At 33.5% G+C, this 20,983-nt stretch overlaps 2 protein-coding genes across 3 annotated transcripts in view; both read right to left on the reverse strand.

Annotated features, from left to right (window-relative positions):
• The window catches only part of siz (Brefeldin-resistant Arf-GEF family protein schizo), a 189,516-nt gene that overhangs the window by 79,603 nt on the left and 88,930 nt on the right, over positions 1-20,983 (reverse strand). For both annotated transcript variants that reach the window (XM_089710204.1, XM_089710201.1), the window contains exon 3: positions 13,238-13,580. In XM_089710204.1, the coding sequence (XP_089566330.1) occupies positions 13,238-13,386 (149 nt within the window). In that variant the 5' untranslated portion in view covers positions 13,387-13,580. The remainder of the gene's footprint in view (positions 1-13,237; positions 13,581-20,983) is intronic.
• Positions 13,534-19,638, reverse strand: LOC149477706 (uncharacterized). The gene is made up of 3 exons (XM_089710471.1): positions 17,595-19,638; positions 14,478-17,384; positions 13,534-13,580 (listed from the first exon to the last, which is right to left on the reverse strand). Exons 1-3 carry the CDS (start codon positions 19,546-19,548, stop codon positions 13,534-13,536), a joined length of 4,908 nt encoding a protein of 1,635 aa, XP_089566597.1. The 5' UTR covers positions 19,549-19,638.

Below are 20,983 nucleotides of genomic sequence, written 5' to 3' on the forward strand. Positions count from 1 at the left end.
TTTAATCATAAAACCAATTTTAATGGTCTAGATTCTAGTCGGTTTTGTTTATGTTTATCAGTCATAACAACCCAAATATGACAATCATTCTATGATCTTCACATCAAAGACATGATGACCGAAATATTTATAACAGATAGGCAGATATCAAAATGCTACATTGTAGATTTTAGACACATTTAAACTGGATTGGTGGGTAGAAAAACAATGTCTGGTATAGTTAGTAAGATTTATTTATTTATTCAATTTGCTTAAACATTATTTTGCTGTACGCAATTTACCACCACAAAACATACACTGTCATGAGTATTTCAGAATTTTTCTTCTCCAAACGCGATCCTTTTAAAAACACCGGGAAGTTACGCTAAAATATAATTCAAATACCTACGTCAAAACCTTCACATAGAAAGCTTTCAACGAAAACAACTAGTTTAACGAACTTAATCATAAAAGCATTAAGTAATCTGTAAACAAACACACACACTCCGCTCATAACTAATATCTTTATAACACACACACACAACCGTATCACTCTGAATTATTAAGCGCGAATGAAACTCAAGATGGCCTCAAACTTCTTGTGTAAACTATGACGACCTCAAAAGGAAAATTCTCTGAATTGCAGAATTTGGGCCGGTTTACATAGCGTGGGCTACAATGTTGTGAAGTAATTGCGTTTATCTTAAATATTAAAAGACAATATATTGCTCGGAGGACTAATGGTATTTGACTTTCATTGTTACTGAGTAAATTAGCTGGAATGTTATTTTAAGTTGTCCTAGTAAAAATCCTGTTAGATAAAATGTTTGAAATACACTGTAAAGCTCTACATTATTTTAAAACTAGATTTTTTGTTTGAATATTGTTGAACTTCTATATCTGTCTTCTTATTAAATACATAATTAACAACTTGGTATATGATGGTCCATTAGTTGCAATTTATAAATCACTACATAGTATAAAACAAAGTCCCTATGTCCCTATGTATGCTTAAATCTTTAAAACTACGCAACGGATTTTGATGCGGTTTTTTGTAATAGATTCAAGAGGAAGGTTTTAGTATATAATTTATTATGTTTTAGACAAAGCGGGCGAAGGCGCGGGCGGAAAGCTAGTATACTATAAAAATTACTGCAAAATATTCAACTCCGTAAAAACATTTCCAACACAATCTCCTGTTGAATAGATACAACACTTTTCCAACCTAAAACATATTTTCAACATTTCAAAAGATAAGTACAAATGCCTATTCAATGGTCCATAATGCAATATTAACACGGCGGTTGCATTAAAAGCAAATTTACAAAAATCTTATCTCATAGAGCCGCCTGCGCATGTCACGGCCGTTATACTCAATTCATCTTATTTTCGCAATATACCGGTTATTTCTAAATTACAGATTACATCTTAATGTTAATGATAGATGTTTTAATATCACAAAAATGCGGGCCATTTGATGTTGTGTCATGCTACGGATGCTGTAATTTTATTTCGTGTTCAAAGAAATATTTGTCACTTATGTGTGATATTTATGAGATTGTAATATTTATAATCCTAGTACTCCACTTTTGGCTAATCAGACCACTAAAACTTTCACTCAGTCACTGGCTTATCGCTAGAAGTGATTCCATATTAAATTGTCATCTCATCTTACTTTATTACTGACATTATTGACATAGTGATCTATCAATGCTCAGTCCAAACCACAGGACGGATCGGGCAAAAATTTGGCATGCAGGTATATGTTAGGACGTAGGCATCCGCTAAGAAAGGATTTTGATAAATTCCACCCCTAAGGGTATAAAAAAAGGGGATGAAAGTTTGTACCATGAAAATTTATCTTTTCCATACAGGCGAAGCTGCGGGCAACAGCAAGTTAAATATTTTTTTAAATGGTTTTAAATGTGATTCTGATAATGAATTCGGATTAAAAATAGTTCTTATTCGTTCTATACAGAAACATACTGTAACTATGGAAAATGGACGTAGGTATAGCTTTGTAAGAATATTGAATAGAATAGAATAAAAAGGTACATATTTCAAGTAAGGATTTCCATTGTATGAAATAAAAATAGCAACTGCTACTTATGCGTCCTTTTTCGCTTTAAGCCTTTAACAATAAACTAGAAATCTTCCATATTTCCTGTACAAGTAAAATCAAAGTTTTTAATGCATCTCTTAGAACTTTTACGATATTTGAATAAGAAATAGACATATTTTACAAGTAGACACATTGACTATGAATCTTTGCAAATATATGAGAAGTCAATTTTAATTTTCGATGTACCTACATTTTTATTTATTTATTATTGTCATTAAATAACAAGAAACAATTAAAAAATAAACAATATGGTACCAGAAAGATGTAGCGCAATTGGCGGCCTTATCACTAAGCAGTGATATCTGCCAGGCAACCACGGAGATGGGAAAAAAGCTCAAAGAGACTTGCGAGCTTGCTTGCCATTACTATTACTACACAATAAGCTTAATAACTTCTACCAAACACATATACCACAGTCTCATACACCAAATACTAATTCTCATAAAAATCTCCCAAAACGACTCAATCACATCGAGCATCATCTCACTTAGCCGGCTTATGTTTGTAAACACGGCTTGTGTGAAACCGAAAGTGGTTCCATGACCCCGTTACAAGGTCAAGATGACGTCACGAGCCATGTTCGGTTCGCGAGGTGGCATGGTAGTGTGTACGAGTGTTTATGACATTTAGTATAATATGTTATCAATTGCGAAAGATAGTTGGTGAAATTAAGCAAGAAAGCATAAATTTCGTAAAATTCTAGTTGAAACTAGTTCCTCCCTTGAGTAATATTCAAGAAAATTATTCATAACCGACGTAATTAGACTTTAACACTTTTAAACTAAATGTAAATTACTATGAAGTAACTAAATTTTAAGAAGTAAAACTTAAAAGAGCTTTAGCAACAAAACAACTATTCTTCAGGGAAAACCTGTAGGATAACGATATAGAACGTAGATACTTAAATCTTATTTTATGCGCTTTTAATAACAAAACAAGCTATTATTAATTATAGTAAATAATAAGTTAACAAAGGTTATTACGTGCAATTCTGTAGATATTTAAATGGACACTAAAGATGTAATTTATTTATTTATTTATTATACTTTATTGCATTGAAAATACATAAATACACATAACAAAGACAATACTACAGAAACAGCAAAATGTGTAGTATTTGCACTTTTAAATCAATTAATCCCATGACCCCATTACAAGGTCACGTGAATCACAGCTAGTGCGTGGTTGCGTCACCACCATCCATATATTGATGCTAAATATGTGATCAATTTGTCGCTAGCAATTCGCACCTACTGCTAGTTTAGTTGTCAAGGTTTGCTTGCCTTATGAATGTTATAAAGTAGCTCTGTATATCTTCTTCACGCCTAAACTACTGAAACGATTTGGATGAAATTTCCTTGAAATCTTCTCCTTTCGTTTGAAATTGTCCACAGTAAGTAATAAGTTTTATTCTTGTCCTTTTGCACGCCTCATAAGCGAAGCGTTGAGGTGGGTACTACTGTCACTTCGCGCAAAACATCTGATTTTTCAAACTTAAAATGTCTTTATGTATCATACATTGCACTTGTAAGATAATACATACACACACATATTAAGAAAAAACACTATTTTTAACATTCATGATATTTTTGATGTCATTTTTGTTATTTAAACTAGTTAAAAAACAGTTTAAAAAAGTTCTGTCTTGGACGTCCGTGTGTCTGTATGTGCGGAGGATTTTCTTGTTAACACGATAGCGACCGAAATACTTTACTAATCGAGTCTTTTTTTTTCTCTTACGCTTGAGTATGCTCAGGAATAGAACCCTTTCATTTTTCAGGGTCTGATTCGATGTGGTTTAATGGTTATTAAATAAACAAAAATAATAATTATTATAAATAATTATTAAAAAAAATTATGAGGCGTGCACTTTTGGATTTTCCAAACTTTTTGGTTAGTCTCGTCAATCAAATAACGTACTATCACGAATTGTTTAAAAATTAATAACCAACGGCACACACCAAAGCACATTCTAAAGCATAAATAACCACAAATATAAACCCTATTTACGAATTATAAGTTAATAACCAACGACACTATCCATAGCACATTATAAACTATAAAATAGCCGCAAATATGAGCTCTATTCCCAATAAATAAGGCTTAAAACTCACTATTTGGATTACATTTTCTTTCACGCTAGGAGGTAAAATAGCAAAGGTTATTTTCAAGTCAATTTTCCCTTGCGCGCTCCACTACTTGTACTTTTAAGCTTAAATAAGCTCAGCTTAAAGTTCCAAGCATTGGCAATATTTCCTCCCAACTAATACGCCTGAATTCCGGAAAAATTGTGTACAGTATTTCTATTTTAAAAATGATAAAATATTTTCTGGAGTTTGTAAAATTTAATAGACAGAGGCCATTTATATTCTGTTAGGCTTTAAACTGATTTCATTTGAGGTTAAGCATTTCAGTGTACTTTCACTTTTACTTTTGAGCTTTTTCTTACTTAATAAGCTGCAGTTTATCCTACTTTAAATATTATAAATGCGAAAGTTTGTGAAGATGTATGGGTATGTATGTATGTTTGTTACTCTTTCTGTCTGTTACTAAACCGATTACAATGAAATTTAGCACACATATAGAGAGTAACTTGGAGTAACACATAGGATAGGTTTTATCCCGGAAATCTCAGGGGAACGGGAACTATGCGGGTTTTTTTTGAAAACGTGGGCGAAGCCGCGGGCGGAAAGCTAATGTTACATAAATCTTAAATTTAGTAGAAAAAATTGATTATATTTGTTTTAGTTACCGCTGAATGAAAGAACATTCAAATATTTCTTAAAATTGCATGAGAAAGCCATTAGATATCGATGATTTCGTTTTTGTAGAAATACTTGGCGGAAACTATTTATTTCTATCAAAACCATACCTTTCTATGCAAATGCCTTGATGCGCTCGCGACGCAAAACATAACATTATAATTTTAGAAAGTAATGTTCATTGTGTGTAATTTAAACACATGTTGTGGCCGTGTCGTGTCGGTCACGTTACGTAAACGTTTAATTGACGTATTATTTGAGACTTTCTCGAATAAAAGTTGTCTAGGATGCTAATTTGTACGGATTTTAGGTGAAAAATTAGAGCTGCTAAAACCACCTTCAAATGCTAAAAAAGGGAAAAGTAAAACCAGATAGACTTGAATAAAAAAGAATACTACTTCTTATTGACTTGATTTTCTAAAAAAATATATAAAAATAACAACCATGATAACCTGGGTTAAAATAAAACCAAGGAGCAACGCATATTTAAATTAACGTACCTATTTATCTTATTACAGAAAATTTACATGCTTGTTCATTTGCAAAGTATATTTATAAAAAGGTTTTTTCGAGGTACGAATTTTTTAGTCTCGAGCATAAAAAACTACGTAAAACTCCATCAAGTATTTGGTATGAACAATCTAAACTATTTTACCATTGTATACTTTTCCAATTTAAAAAATACACAGATTTTTTCGCGTTCAATAAAACTGGAGAGTAAAATATGGATAGATATGCATCGGTTTACATCAGAATAACTTCCCAATTTACTTTGATATTTTTTGAGCGCTGCTTTTTATAAAATTTTAACACTTTCTTAGAATTTCAACAGTGCTTTATATTGATTTAATTAAAATGAATATTTATATAGGTATAGCTTTCCGCCCGCGGCTTCGCACGCGTTTTCAATATAAAACCTGCATAATTCCCGTTCCCGTGGGATGTCCGGGATAAAACCTATCCTATGTGTTAATCCAAGTTACTCTCTATATGTGTACTAAATTTCATTGTTATCGGTTTAGTAGAATTTGCATGAAAGAGTAACAAACACACACACATCCTCACAAACTTTGGCATTTATAATATGTATTATTCGTAGGACTAATAATACTGAAGGAAATCTTCCTTCTCATAAATCATATTTGTAAGTAATATGGTTATAGCGTGCGTTAATTAAACGCCTAGTTAAGTCCCTTAAGGAATATGTTTGTGAAATGTATGCTCAACCAAGGTTAAGTACGTGATCATATACCTAATAACGTTTATACCTTTCCTTAAAGATTGCCTTTTATACATATAAAGAAAATTTTGTATAAGAACTATAATAAGTTTTTCTCTTTTAAAACTTTATCTAAACATTAGCTGTTCTGGCAAACGCTGCTCTCCCTTACTCTTGTCACTAAGGTGTATGAAAATGGATATTGTTCCATTTTAAGACCTACCAGATATGCACATAAAATTTCATAAGAATCGGTCAAGCCGTTTCGGAGGAGTTTAAGTTCAAACACGACAATTTATTTTATTAAAGATAGAATTTTTTTTATCAAAGCTACTATACGTCTCTTTTAAAACTCTATATAAACATTTGATAAACTTTGTAATGTATCCATGCGTAAAGCTTGAAGTGTCGAGTTTATTAACAAATAAATATTCATGAATACACTCGTTAAATACTTCAAAAAGTCCATAACCTCAGTGTAATAATCGTGTAACTCTAACACACATAATAACACATCCTCATATGATATATGAATAAAATATAATATCTGAATAATAGTAAAACGTTAAAAATGGTATACTTACATATTACAATTCAGCTCAAAATGCATAACACAAAATCTTACGAATGTTTGAGATGATAAATGAAGACTTTAAGAAATAAGGAGCTACACTTATAGACATAGTTTTAAAAGTTACATCGCTGCGGAACTACTTTTCTGATTTGAAAACTTCTTTCAGTGTTAGTTAGTCCATATATTGAGAAAGGCTGTAGGCTATATCATCATGCTAAGAACAATAGTATATCAGAGCTGTGCTGGTAAAACCGCGTGACACAGCTAGCACTACAATAAACGCTAATGAGAAATGGACTATCCTATACATTGTATGTAGGTACGTAGTATACATACGTATTGTATGATTGATATCCTACTTAATATTATAAATGCGAAAGTTTGTGAGGATGTGTGTGTGTGTGTGTTTGTTACTCTTTCACGCAAATACTACTGAACCGATTACAATGAAATTTAGCACACATATGGAGGGTAACTTGCATTAACACATAGGATAGGTTTTATCCCGGAAATCCCACGGGAACGGTAACTATGCGGGTTTTCCTTTGAAAACGCGAGCGAAGCCGCGGGCGGAAATCTAGTCCTATAAATATGACTAATATACTCTACTACTCTAGGCTAAACAGCTAAAGTTAAATTTAACAGACATTAGGTACGTTTCATCTGATACGACTCATCAGTACTTGATACAGTGCAGTTAATTTTAACAGTTACATGTATGCGCTTCGTTACATACATTTACGTATTATGGTTAGTAGGAATGTTTTATGCAATTGCTTTTGTGGTATAAAACTGGAAAATAAAGATCTAATGATTTTTTTGAGGTTATGTTTATTGTTGTGTCGTCGGAAAATTGCACGGCGATTGACGCAATGATAGGGTATATCATTTTATTACTTTGTTTGTAAGGATATAAAATCCAGCATGAAATTAAAAACGAAATCTAATGCCGCTCCTACTCAAGTGTGGTGAATATGAATTTTGATATTAATACGAATAAAAATGTGATTTTTTACTTAGTTATGCAAAACTTAACACAGATTCCTATTTCCTAGTTAGGAATTTAATGCCAATTATTGTATATAATTGAAATGTTATAGCCGTTAAATATCATTTCAGAGACTTACTATGTAATTCAATTATAATTATTACAAAACAGTTCAGGGTAATTAACATACATTTCATACTTTGTTATTACGGTCGCGTTTACTTCAATATTGATCGACATACTTGCCACGATTACTCTAATACACACGACATACCTACTCTAATCAGTAAAATAACAATAATATTACATCACTGAATAGTTGAATACCAATTTTTTTCAAACGTATGAAATAATATAAATATGCACAATAAATATGAAACATGAAAAGCCCATCTCTTTTTGATGCAGAATTATGAATATTAATATAAAATTTAATTTTGATTTTCCCATTTATTTTTATCAAAAACGCAATATTCATAAAGCATAAATTATGTCGTCGAGTGCGAAATATCACTCTCATAATATATCGATTATTAATGACATATATTTATGTTTTTAATAAAGTCATCACAGGAAAATATTCAAAAGTAGGTATATGCTTGAATCTCACATGAAATTCAACAAAAGTCGAGGAAAGAGGGCTCTTTCTATTGATCGAAAATTGTGAGACACCCGAAGAGGGTACAGCAAACGATAAGATTGATTGAACACAATACAACACTTGTTACCAACACCATATTATGTAGGAATGTGTTTGTTTTAATATGGGACTTACTAGCTTCTATTTATTAGGTTTCACCCGCGTAGTGTAGGGAAATACCCAGCGGAATGAGATGTTTTACCGCGGCAAAAAGTAGCCTATTCTACTCTTTAGCTTCCTAGCTATTTCTACGCACAAAAATCATATCATAAAATCGCTCCGTTGCGACGTGAAAGAAAGACAAACAAACAAACATTCTCAGTTATAATAGTAGTAAGGATTGAGGTTATGAAACACGTCTGCCTCGCAAATAGCTATTTGCGACGAATGTGCAGTTTTTATGCTTTTTATAGCAGAGGAAACAAGCAAACATGCGGGTCACCTGAAGTTAAGTGTTTGATAGTAGCTTTACAACTCTAGTAGTTTTGTAGGCCTATTTTGCTGGCCTTTAATGGGCACTTAGGTACGGTATTTTTTAAAGAAACCATGAATTACTGTCTATTGTACACCGTATATTGCAAATTTTTAGAAAACTTTCTAAGAAAGTAGGTAAGTTTTCGCTCTATATCATTTTGTTGTCTCACCCTTAACTACAATCAATTTTTAATGTGCCTAAAATTTTAATCTATTCACGTGTTCTATGACCTACCAATAAATTAACACGATCTATAATTATTGATCATTTTGCATACATTTATAATAATATACAGCAATTAACATGTAGGTTTAATTTCACCCGTTCTTTAATCTAGGTTAATATACCCATTAAAAATTGCATCATTGTACCTTTTCATATCCTAAACACATTAGTACAAGATCCCAGGGCCGCCAGACCTCACCTATTTTCTGACGGATGAAATGTGGACGGTTGGTTATTAGTGTCTAGTATGTACAATCGTACGCCTACACGCTAGCTTGGTCAATGGGCCAATTTCCAGATATCAGGTGATCAAGGTTCATAAAAACAGTACTTACTTCACGTATTTTCGCAACATTTATAATGTAACATTTATAGCAAATCGATCGATACTGAAATACCAAATTAAACTATAGCTTTCAAGTGTTTCAACGCTACCCTTTACAGGCGATAAAATACCGATTAAAATAGACAGCCTTCCAAGGTTGTACGCTCGGATCCGGTGAAAACCGGATTTAGCACATAAATACATAATGTTACCCTTTTCTAAATAACGTTGGAGGTAATTCTGATTGTGTCTTTAATAATGCGTGGCGGAATTTAAGTTACGTTTTGGAGAGATTAAATTCTATTCTAATTTATGTAGGTACTTATTTTTACGTAATTTTGGCAAATTTTGTGAAAGTATCAAAGATGCTTTTCTCTTTTTGACGATACGGTTATCATATATCATAGATAAAACGTAATACCTATATGATTTGAAATAGTCGATGTTATTCCCTCTATGATAATAATAAAATCAAAACAATACTAATAAATCTACGAGCACAAGTTTTATGTTGGCATATCGAACTTGTTTATTTATGGATTCCTCGTTTAATAAATTATATTGTTCCTAGTATTTACTGTAAATTCAATAGCATATTCATGGTATTGTATTTTTATGTAGAAATTCAAATTAACTGTATTTGCTGAATGTGGTTACGTAGACGGTATGTACATATTATATTCTTTAATATATATTAATGCTAATAACTAATAAGTAATAACATTTTTGTCGAAAATGAATCGTGGCCGTGCAAATATCTTCAATATATTAAAAATGAATAGTTAGCTAAATATGTTTGTAAGCGCAAAACTCGAGAATGGCTGAGCCGATTTCGTTAATTATTTTTTTATAATATTCCTTGAAGTATGAGGATGGTTCATATGAGAGAAAACGTAAACATGTACCACGGGCGAAGCCGGGGCGGACTGCTTAAAATTTTAGGAAAACCAAGTATAGGAGCAAGGGTTCTTTAATTCTATGTTTCCTAATATTTTGGAAAATATAAAATTATTGTTTATTGTTTAATTCTATTCAGCACATAAGCCATATTTATACTAATCTCTAAATACCTTAAGATATTAGATATTATATTCTATAGATATAATTCAAAATAACAAAAAAGTGGAAAAAAACTACACCGATAGATTTCACAAACTTTCATTTATCCATTATTCGATAATACTTTCCCTCTCCGCCTGTTAACCAAAAACTGTTGTTTATTTCAAATTTCATTCTACTCAAGTCTCAAACGAATACATCTCTTTTATTACCCGACTGTGACAGAAGGAGGGTTATGCTTAGAAAGGGTTCGAGTGTAGGTATGTATGTACTATGTATATTTTTGGCACGCCCTAGAAACTTAACTTGTAGTATTTTGATATGGGTGGTGTAATGTCATTGATTTGTCTTAGTTGCGCAAGTAACACTAGGTACATCCAAATATAATAAAAAACGCGCCAAAAAGTAATAACCTAATAGTATTTTTTGGTTATTTTTTGTCGGATTTTTTTATAGTAATACAAATAAACTTATCTTGTTTTGCCTCTGAAACGATTGGTTCTTGAAGGCAAATATTTACAAAGAAACGAGACACGGGTATCCAATATTACCTTGTTTATTTAAATTATGTACGACCCTATCAAGCGTCGAAATAAAACGCAAATATTTATCGACATAATGGTAATTTGTGACGATAGATATTATTGTAATGTTCGTCTTTATGAAACATGAATAAATTATTAGAACATTTTTTGATATAACCTTTTACGTCTTCTCTGTATTAATTTTAGATGAATTAGAAAAATTATACTTATAGCATATCTACTAATAACTAGCTGTGCCACGCGGTTCCATCCGCGGACATAGCAAGTATTTATATAGCTTATAACTCAAAAGTAATATACAGTATTATTCTGGTCTACATCAGGGCCAAGAGTCATCAAAATTCCGTGATTTTCGCGTGAAATAGTAAAAAACACATCCATAAATTTTAACAAAATTTCGCGTTTATAATATCAGCAGGAAATAGGATATTATAAGCATTGGACTTATCTTAACGTTCCTAAATAGGTACGTACCCTTATCCCAGTGTTTTATAATTATAGAGACAATTTAACAATATTTTGTACATTTTAATAATTCTACAAAATGCACAAACTGCGTGCACTGTTATATCCCTAGAAATTAATATGAAATCCTACATTTCTACATGTAGGTACCAAAATATAATAAGCGTCGTTACACCCCGCCCGTGTCAAGTGAGTCCATGGCATTCAGGACAAAAAGTGCTCATTAAACGTCGAAAAATACGGGTTTGCTACGGAAGTATAGTTTTATTTTACTTGTATATAAATGACGCGGTTATAGACTTGGTATTCGAGACATTCTGAACTTTATCTTTTCACTGAAGCTGGAATGTGGTATTTTCAAAATATTATATGTTACTTTGTTGACTTTCAAGTTTAGAAAGGACTTTTTAAACAGTTAAATAGGATACAAGGATACGAATATAAAGTATAGAGAAGGAATTTTAACGTAATAATAAAATTCACCTCAAGAAGCAAATGACTGAATTGAATAAAAAACTAAATGAAACTGATAAAAGGAATCTATAAATTGGCATAGTGCTTGCCTGCCTGATAAAAGCACCCCAAATCCTACCCCATTTCTGTAGAAAAAATGGCTACAAGCTGTAATGCCAAATCAAATTCCGTACAAACATTGTCCTAACTCACAAATATAATATCGAATTGAATAGCATTTATTCAAAGACGTTCCGTCACAACACTCGCGTACAAACTCTGAAGAGGCTCCACAGAAAGGACCTGACGTCACCATAGACGGGACGAACAATAGCGTAATAGGCAGAATACGAAACGGTTTGTTTGATAAGCGAGAGCGGTTCAAACTTTTTATGAACCAACCCTTTAAATGATCTCTATATGTTATATTTTCTTCTCGTACATAGGCTACAACTGCCTAGTACCAATTACCAAAATCCGCTCAGTAGTTTTCTCGTGAAAGAGGAACAAACATCCATCCATTCTCAAAAATTTCACGTTTTTAATATTAGTGAGATAGTTAGATACTGTTTCATTTATTGAATATTTGTAGGTGAACATGATATTAAGCTTTGTCCTTTGTTAAATCTGCTCGGGTTTTATAATATAAGCTTTATATTGGAAGATATAGTAAAAATATTATCTTACTCAATCAGGCAACTCGCATGCAAAACATAAAACGGAGCATGTTACTATTTAATATTTATGAAAACTGAATGAATTACTGAAAACAGTGTTGTTCGGAATTATGCACGATCAGGATGTACATGCGGAATACTCACTAAAAGGCATCAGATAATAATACAATGTAATGTTGATGAAATAGGGACATATCGCTCTAAAAGGAGCACATTTAATCGCCCCATAATATAAAGTATAAAGCTACGAAACCCAAAACGTCGCTCCCAATAAATGAGAACAGTCTTGAACCACAATCAAAACATAGCGAGCGAGGATCCGACGCACGGAGGCTTTCAAAGGACGAAGACGTCCCTTTGTTTGTACGGAAGTGTTTTTATATGTGCCTATACATGTGACAGTTTGAAAACAGACGGTTTTTGGGACGCGAGTGCTTTAAATAGTGAAGACACTTATATGGGTGGCGTAATGAACCCCCCTTTAAGGGGAACGTGTTTATTAACTAAGTGCTGTATAGGTTGATTAATTTTGTATCATTGAATTATAATGTTCTTGTAGATCTTAGAGGTATAATATCGGTGATTTCCTGCTTTGTTTTAAAACAATTTCAGCGAAATACGTAATTTTTAATCGTTTCTTTTAGAATATCATACGTACGTACTTCATACGCTTTATTACCTATAGTTACGTTTTGAATATACAGAAACCTGATAAAAAATACAACTCACCCGTCATCTTGTAAGTGTTTCAACTCGCTCAATTCCAATTCCCTCCGCAGATTCGACACCTCGCACAGAAGCATGTCCCGCTCCGTCGAGACCTTCTCGAGTTCGGCGCGCAACCGCACCACCTCGTTAGTCAAATCCATCGTCGCCATTTTACCCACTATCGATAACCACTATCTGCACCGCACATCACTAATCACTGATACGCCGAACGCTCGAACCAATCACGCGCGCGCATTTTGCATTGCGACGCGTCGAACTTTTCAAAATAGTGCTGTCGGATTGTTCGGCGATAGAATTCACTTTTCACTGAATGTAAAACTCGCAGAGGCTACATTGTTGGCATCTGAAACAATAAATCATTCCATGAGAATAGCTCTAGATGAAATTGCTTATTCGGCACGAGTATTCGGAATATTTTGTTCATAAACTACTGAGCTATGAAGTCGCGAATATGGGAGCTATGTTAATGCGGAGAAATAAATAAAAGATATTGTTCTCTTTTATTGGATGTTCTGCGAAAATATGCCGCCTGGCAACACTGTATGTTTTTGTAATGTTCAATTGTTATGCGATTTACATGAAAAACTTGGCATACGAATAACTGAGCTTTCATTGTGTTAATTCTACAAAGGACTATTTTAATACGATATTTGTATTGAATATTTTAAACATATTATGCGAAATAGATTCATTTTAGTACCTAGGTACTACGGTACATAATTTCAAATCGAATTTAAGGTTCTGAACAAAAACTCCCTTTTTATGTATCGCTTTCAGTTTAATTCCTTCCAACAAAACGTTAAGATGACACAAATGATAATGAGTAATGACAATGCAAATTGCAATTCGTGTGAACAAAAAAAATATAACACAAAGTGACGGTAGGTCGAAAACAAACGTCGTAAACATACAGCCCACCAAGGACAAATTTTCAAAATTTTCCTTAATACAATTAACCGATCAAAACATGAATACTAACGAAAGTCTTTACACGAATTTAACATCAAATACAGAAAAAATACAAAATAAAATATTACCACATTGCATGCTTTCTTACTAATACGTGCTAATACGAACATAATATTATGAGGCTCGAGAGCCAACAAAAAAAATTAACATTAGTTGGTAATTGGCAAAAAACACAATTTAGAAACAGGACGTTTAATTACATTGTTTTTACATTTAAGACTGACAACTCGCGTAATTCCGTCCAATCCGGGATGTTTTTCAACTATAATACCATATAACCATCTTCCAGGTGGAAGATCATCCTCCACTACTAACACTAAATCTCCAATTGTAGGTTCAGGAACAATATTGTTCCATTTATAACGATGGTAGAATTGAGTCAAATATTCATTTGACCAACGACGCCAAAAATCTTGTGTCATTTTTTGAGTCATTTGCCACCGTCTGAGATTTGTGATATTGGATGTTTCGTAATTGACATCAGGGGGTAAAACCAGAGGTTCTCCCACCAAAAAGTGTCCTGGTGTCAGTGGGATTGGATTGTCTGGATTCTCAGTAATTTTAGAAATAGGCCGAGAATTCAGACAAGATTCTATTTGACAAAGTAATGTTGTCATTTCTTCGAATGTTAAAGTTGAATTCCCAACAATGCGTCTTAAATGATGTTTCGTCGATTTTACCCCTGCCTCCCATAGTCCTCCAAAATTTGGGGAATGGGGAGGGATAAAATGCCATTCAGTCCCATTTGTAGCCAGTTGATCTGCAATTTCCTTCACTATACTGGACCTCTCATGAGCATATAAAGATTTGAGTTCTCGTGCTGCACCCACAAAATTTGTCCCATTATCGCTCCATACTTCAGCGCAATGACCACGGCGTGCTATAAAACGCTTAAACGCTGCCAGAAATCCCTGAGCTGTAAGGTCACTTACTGCTTCGAGATGGATAGCGCGTGTGGCCATACAAATGAATAAGCAAATATATCCCTTGAATGACCTATTACCTCTGCCTTTAGAGGTTCTTATATTAATAGGCCCTGCATAGTCTACTCCACTCTTTAAGAAAGGTCGACAAGCAGTAGATCTTTCAACCGGTAGTTGTCCCATCAACTGGTGTCTTGTGCGAGCGGCATATCGTACACAACGAACGCATTTACGAACACACAGCCGTATTAAATCCTTCGCACCTAGAATCCAGTATTTTGATTGCAAATAATTTTGCATCAATTGGGGACCACCGTGAAATGTTCTCTCATGAGCATCCGCAATAATCAAAGTTGTAAACTGTGATTTGCGAGGAAGAATGATAGGATGTTTTCTCTCATCACTAAGGATTGCCTGCTGCAGTCTGCCACCTACTCGTAGAATACCGTCTTCGTCAATTATTGGATTAAGTGAGGTAAGTTTACTTTTTTTATTTATTTCCTTTTTATTTCTTAAATCTGCAAGCTCTTCACCGAAATGTTTTTCTTGGCATATTTTTATACATACTTTTAAACTTTCTCTTATTTCAAAACTTGTTATCCAATCCTTCTGATCTTCTACTTCCTTTTTTCTCATCCTTTTAATTAGTCTTTTACAGAGTGCAGTAACCCGGAGCAGTCTTCTCAAAGATGAAAACCGTGAGTATATTTCTTCTTCGGGATCTGCTTCATCATCGTGAGTATTTATTAAACAAATTTTTATTTTTCTTTCTTCTAGATGTGTATCTTCTATTTGACCTCTTGTAAAATTTATATCCTTTTCTTGCAGCCACTTCGGCCCTTCCTTCCAGAGTTGAACATCCCATTGCGTTCCGCCACGCGATGCACAATCTGCAGGATTATCTTTTGTAGATACGTGTTGCCATTGCTGCGGTTCCAACGAAGTAATAATCTCCGACACACGGTTGGCGACAAAGGTTTTCCAACGACTAGGTTGTCCTTGAAGCCAAGCGAGCACAATTTGTGAGTCGGTCCACGCATGAATAGAAGATTTCTCCATACCCATGACTTGAGACACTTCTAGTAGCAGTCTTGTGAGTAGTACAGCTCCACAAAGCTCCAATCTCGGAATCGAAACTTGTTTAATGGGCGCTACCTTTGTTTTGGAAGCGATTAATGCAACATTAATTTCCCCATTGGAGTTAACCACTCGCAAGTACACAACTGCCGCAAATGCAACATTTGAAGCATCGCAGAAGCCATGCAATTCGCGAACTGTATCATCATTATTGATGTTAATCCAGCGTGGGATACTAAATTTGGTAAGTGTATCTAATTCACTTCTATACTTGAGCCAGTCCTTCAGTAATTGTGCAGGAAGTTCATCATCCCACTCAATTCCCGAGAGCCATAATTTTTGTATAAAAACTTTGGCTGAAATTATTACTGGCGCAAGCCAACCAACAGGATCAAATAATCTAGAAATTTCTGAAATAACTTTTCTTTTTGTTACAGGAGGAGAGAGCGGTGGAAGGTGTACTAAGTATTCAAATTCATCAGTTCTTCTGTTCCAGGTAAGTCCTAAAATTTTCATGATTTCATCTATTTTTAGTTTCAGGTTTTCTGCTTGATCTTCAACATCTTCATTAATCTCTTTAAGTATTTCTTCGCTATTACTGCTCCATTTTTGCAAAACAAATCCACCTCCTTGAAGAAGTTGTGTTATTTCCTTATAAATTTGCTTACCTTCTTCCACAGAAAAACAGCCTGACATAAAATCATCCATGTAAAAATCATGAAGTACCCTTTCAGCAGCCAGCGGATACTTTACTCCATCGTCGTGTGCAACTTGCTGTAATGATTTAACAGCGAGATACGGTGCTGAAGCCGTACCAAAGGTAACTCGTAAGAGGCGCAGATGCTGCAGTCTTTGATCTGGATCTTCGCGCCACACAAAACGTTGAAAATCTGTATGTAATTCAGATATTTTTACCTGTCTATACATTTTTATAATATCAGCGCATAGACAAATTGGATATTGACGCCAACGCATTATAATGTGACGTAAGTCAGGTTGTAGTGATGGGCCTACCATAAGTTCGTCATTCAGTGTGATGCCATTGGTTCCTGGACAAGAAGCGTTGAAGACAACTCGGACCTTGGTAGTATCCTTATCCTCTCGGATCACTGCATGGTGAGGTAAGTATACAGCATCAGCCGAATCTTCTTCATGAGATGGCACAGTTTCTACGTGACCTAAATTTTTATATTCTTTTATGACAGCAGCATACTCAGCCTTAAGTTTGGGATTTTTTAATAAATTATTCTCAAGCCGATTAAATTGTTTTATTGCAATAGCCTTTGAATTACCATATTTGCAATTTGGATCATCGGTTCGAAATGGTAAATTAACTATATAGCGTCCTGAACTATCTCTCCTAGTAGTTGATGTGTATATACTCTCACATTTAATTTCCTCCTCTGTAAGAAGTGATTTACCAGAGGCAAATTGATCCGATTCAAGCTCCCAAAACTTCTTCATAAGTTCGTATTCATCATTTTGATGAATATGATTGCACCAAATAGTGCTGGAGCTCGATCTGGATTGAATTGGACCCGATAGAATCCAACCCAGCTGTGTATTTTGCGCGATTAATGCACTGGGTGAATCCTTGATCAGACCTTCAAGTAAAATCTGACCATAAACATCTGCTCCAAGGAGCATGTCAATTTTATTTGGTGTTGCAAAGAAAGGATCTGCTAAAACTAATTTAGAAACTTCAGGACTAAGATTAACAACAGCATTCCTTTCCGGAAGTACTGAGGTGAGCTTATTGAGCACAAAAGCGTGGACGCAAATTTTAAAGTTGCAATGGCGTGATTGAATCTCAATTTCTACCCTCGCTTTAGAGGCAACAGAACTTGAGTGGTCACTACCCAAACCAATAATGGAGCTTTTGTGTGGAATCTTTCTTAGCCCAAGAAGTTGAACTGCAGCTTCAGTCAAAAATGAAGCCTGTGATCCTTGATCAATGAGACATCTTAACGTGATCATTGAGCCTGTGTGTGACCTGGCATTAACTAATGCGGTGGCAAGTAAAACTTGTCCACTGAAACGTGAAAAGCAGGCTCTGATATTATTAATATTTTTTACCTGTGTTGATGTAGATGCTGTTGCTTCCTTAGCATCTGATTCTGCCTCACTCATTTGAGGCTCCGACGGAAGCGATATATTTTTGGGATGTAGTAAAGAATGATGTTTCTTCTTGCAAATACGACACCTGGAAGACTGGCGACACGAATATACATTGTGACCTGCACCAAGACAATTAAAACAAAGATTATGGGATTGGACAAAATTCCGTCGAGTATCAGTCATTTCTCTTGAAAAACTTTTACAATTTCGCAAATGATGATTATCAGAACAATAAATACATTTTAAATTAGAAATATGAAACGCTTTCGGAGCAACATTAGTTCTATATTGTTGGCTATTTTGTTTAGCTACCTTAGGATCAATAAATTCTAATGAACGTGAGCGGATTTCTAAAAATTCTATAAATTCTTTATATGTTGGTAATAAATTACAATTTTTACTACTTTGCAGTTCCCACTGCTTACGGGACTCGGAATCTAATTTTAAGCTTACAATATAAATAACAATAGTGTCCCAAGTACTTACATCTATTGACAAATTTTTAAGTGCAAACATACATTCATTAGTAGTATCTAATATTTCGCGTAACGCTGTAGCTGATTCAGTTGTTACAGTTTTTTGATTCATAAATTTCTTTAAGATACAATTGGCAAGATACTTTTTGTTGCTGTACCGATCTTCAAGCTGTTTCCAACATAAATTATAATTTTCTGCAGTTATTGGTATGTGTCGCAAGAACTGTTCCGCTTCTCCAGTGAGTTGACATTTTAAATAATGTAAGCGTTGAACATCATCCAATGTAGGGTTACTATGTACCAGTGACAAAAACAGGTCTCGAAAGCTCGTCCATTCTGCATATTTCCCGGAGAAATGTGGAATAGTAATCTTTGGTAATTTAAAACCTTGTTGATTCGAATCTGAAGCTGTGGTGCTGCCATCTGGCGCATGATGTACAGTGGTTGATTTAACTAAATTAGCTCGAGCTTCCCGCAACTCATACTTATAATCGATGTATTGTTCTTCGCAATTGCCATATGTATCAGCCTTGACATAAGTAGTAGCATTCAATTTATCACTTTCCGAAACTTGAATAATTTGCGTGTGAGTTTGCAAAAACTGAGACCAAAGTTCTTCAAGCGCATCTAATCTTGTCGATAAATACGCATCATTCGCTAAACGTTCTTTAGGCGATTTCTTAAAATTAGATCTAGCTTTTGTAATTCGATCATATATATTGTTTTGCACTTTAATATAAGATTCCATCTTTCAAATACAAAAACTAACAAACAAAATGAATACACAAACACATTAAACAAAATGAATATACAAAAAACTTTATAAAAATTTATAGGTTAAATATTTGAAATACGTAATGTTATAAATTAATTTATACATTAACTTGATGTTAATTATTAATTACTATAAGAAATCCGACCAAGATTTAAAATACAATATTCATAAACTGATACGCATTCACAGAATATAATAAGTAGGTTATTACGTTTTAAGTTTCCGCGAAACACGTAACCTTGACCTATTTAACACGTCAATCTTTAAAGTACAAATCAATTTATTTTGTAATAGCAATTAGCAAGTTTTATATACGATTTACTTAAAGTCCCAATATATAAAGTCCAATTATGTATTATGATATCTCGAATGTACTCACGGTTTGTCCACTTATTTACTCACTCACAGCACTTATACACAAAATAACCTCCAGATGCAGATGTGAAGACTCGATGATAGAACACCCAACTCGATGTTACGCTGACCGTTATAGTTGTATGTACGTACTATTAGTCGTAATCCACCAATAATAATTTCATCGATATTGTCGTAACTCCAAAGCCAGTATTCTCCAGTATCGTTGTATATTATATATTATATATTATATATTATATCCGGCAATCGTAAGGACCATGAACAAAAACTCCCTTTTTATGTATCGCTTTCAGTTTAATTCCTTCCAACAAAACGTTAAGATGACACAAATGATAATGAGTAATGACAATGCAAATTGCAATTCGTGTGAACAAAAAAAATATAACACAAAGTGACGGTAGGTCGAAAACAAACGTCGTAAACAGTTCAATTTCCTCATATTATGTAGTTTATAATAAAAATTGTAACTACTAAAATCTGAATCATCATTTGCAGATTACATATTTAATTTAATCTTAAGATAAATAGCTAAATTATATCTTAAAAATTTCAATAATTCATAAACCTTCTCAATCTACAAATATGGGTACAGCTGTGCTTCAAAATTTATGTAAAAATAAGTGCTTTTAGCTATATGAAGATACACAAAATGGTACAACTATATCTCACAAATAATTATGTTGGTAGCAATCAAAAGCTCAGTACGAAAACACTTACTGTAAGTATTTATAAAATATGTATTTCATTTCCACTTGCAAATACGGAACAATTTGCTCATGTAACATAATATAAAACATGACTCTCAAAGCATTTAATTATTTAATCACGCTCATTACAGTGCGGTAATTATGTCTGTGGCTAATTGGAGCACTTTAATAACATAAACAATTTATAATGAATACAAACAAATTATTACCATTTGCATAATTAATTTGATGTCAGACACCTATTGGGTACACGAGTCACGACCTTTTCAAAAATGTAAAAATATACAGTTAAAGTCTCAAAATATTACTGAATATCAGATATCCTC

The sequence above is a fragment of the Colias philodice genome, chromosome 24 (assembly GCF_061535455.1).
Source record: "Colias philodice isolate Cphi_HAF_F1 chromosome 24, ilColPhil1 Martin Lab GWU primary, whole genome shotgun sequence".
In the NCBI taxonomy this organism is placed as follows: Eukaryota; Metazoa; Arthropoda; class Insecta; order Lepidoptera; family Pieridae; genus Colias; species Colias philodice.

Bases quoted from the DNA above. Each gene is read 5' to 3' on its own strand.
- LOC149477706 (XM_089710471.1), bottom strand. From the start codon at position 19,548: ATGGAATCTTATATTAAAGTGCAAAACAATATATATGATCGAATTACA. The intron at 17,385-17,594 runs GTGAGAGTATAT...ATAAAAATTTAG, and splicing joins TACAGAGGAGGAAATTAAAT to GTCACGTAGAAACTGTGCCA. The intron at 13,581-14,477 runs GTATTATAGTTG...TTATTGTTTCAG, and splicing joins ACCTGGAAGATGGTTATATG to ATGCCAACAATGTAGCCTCT.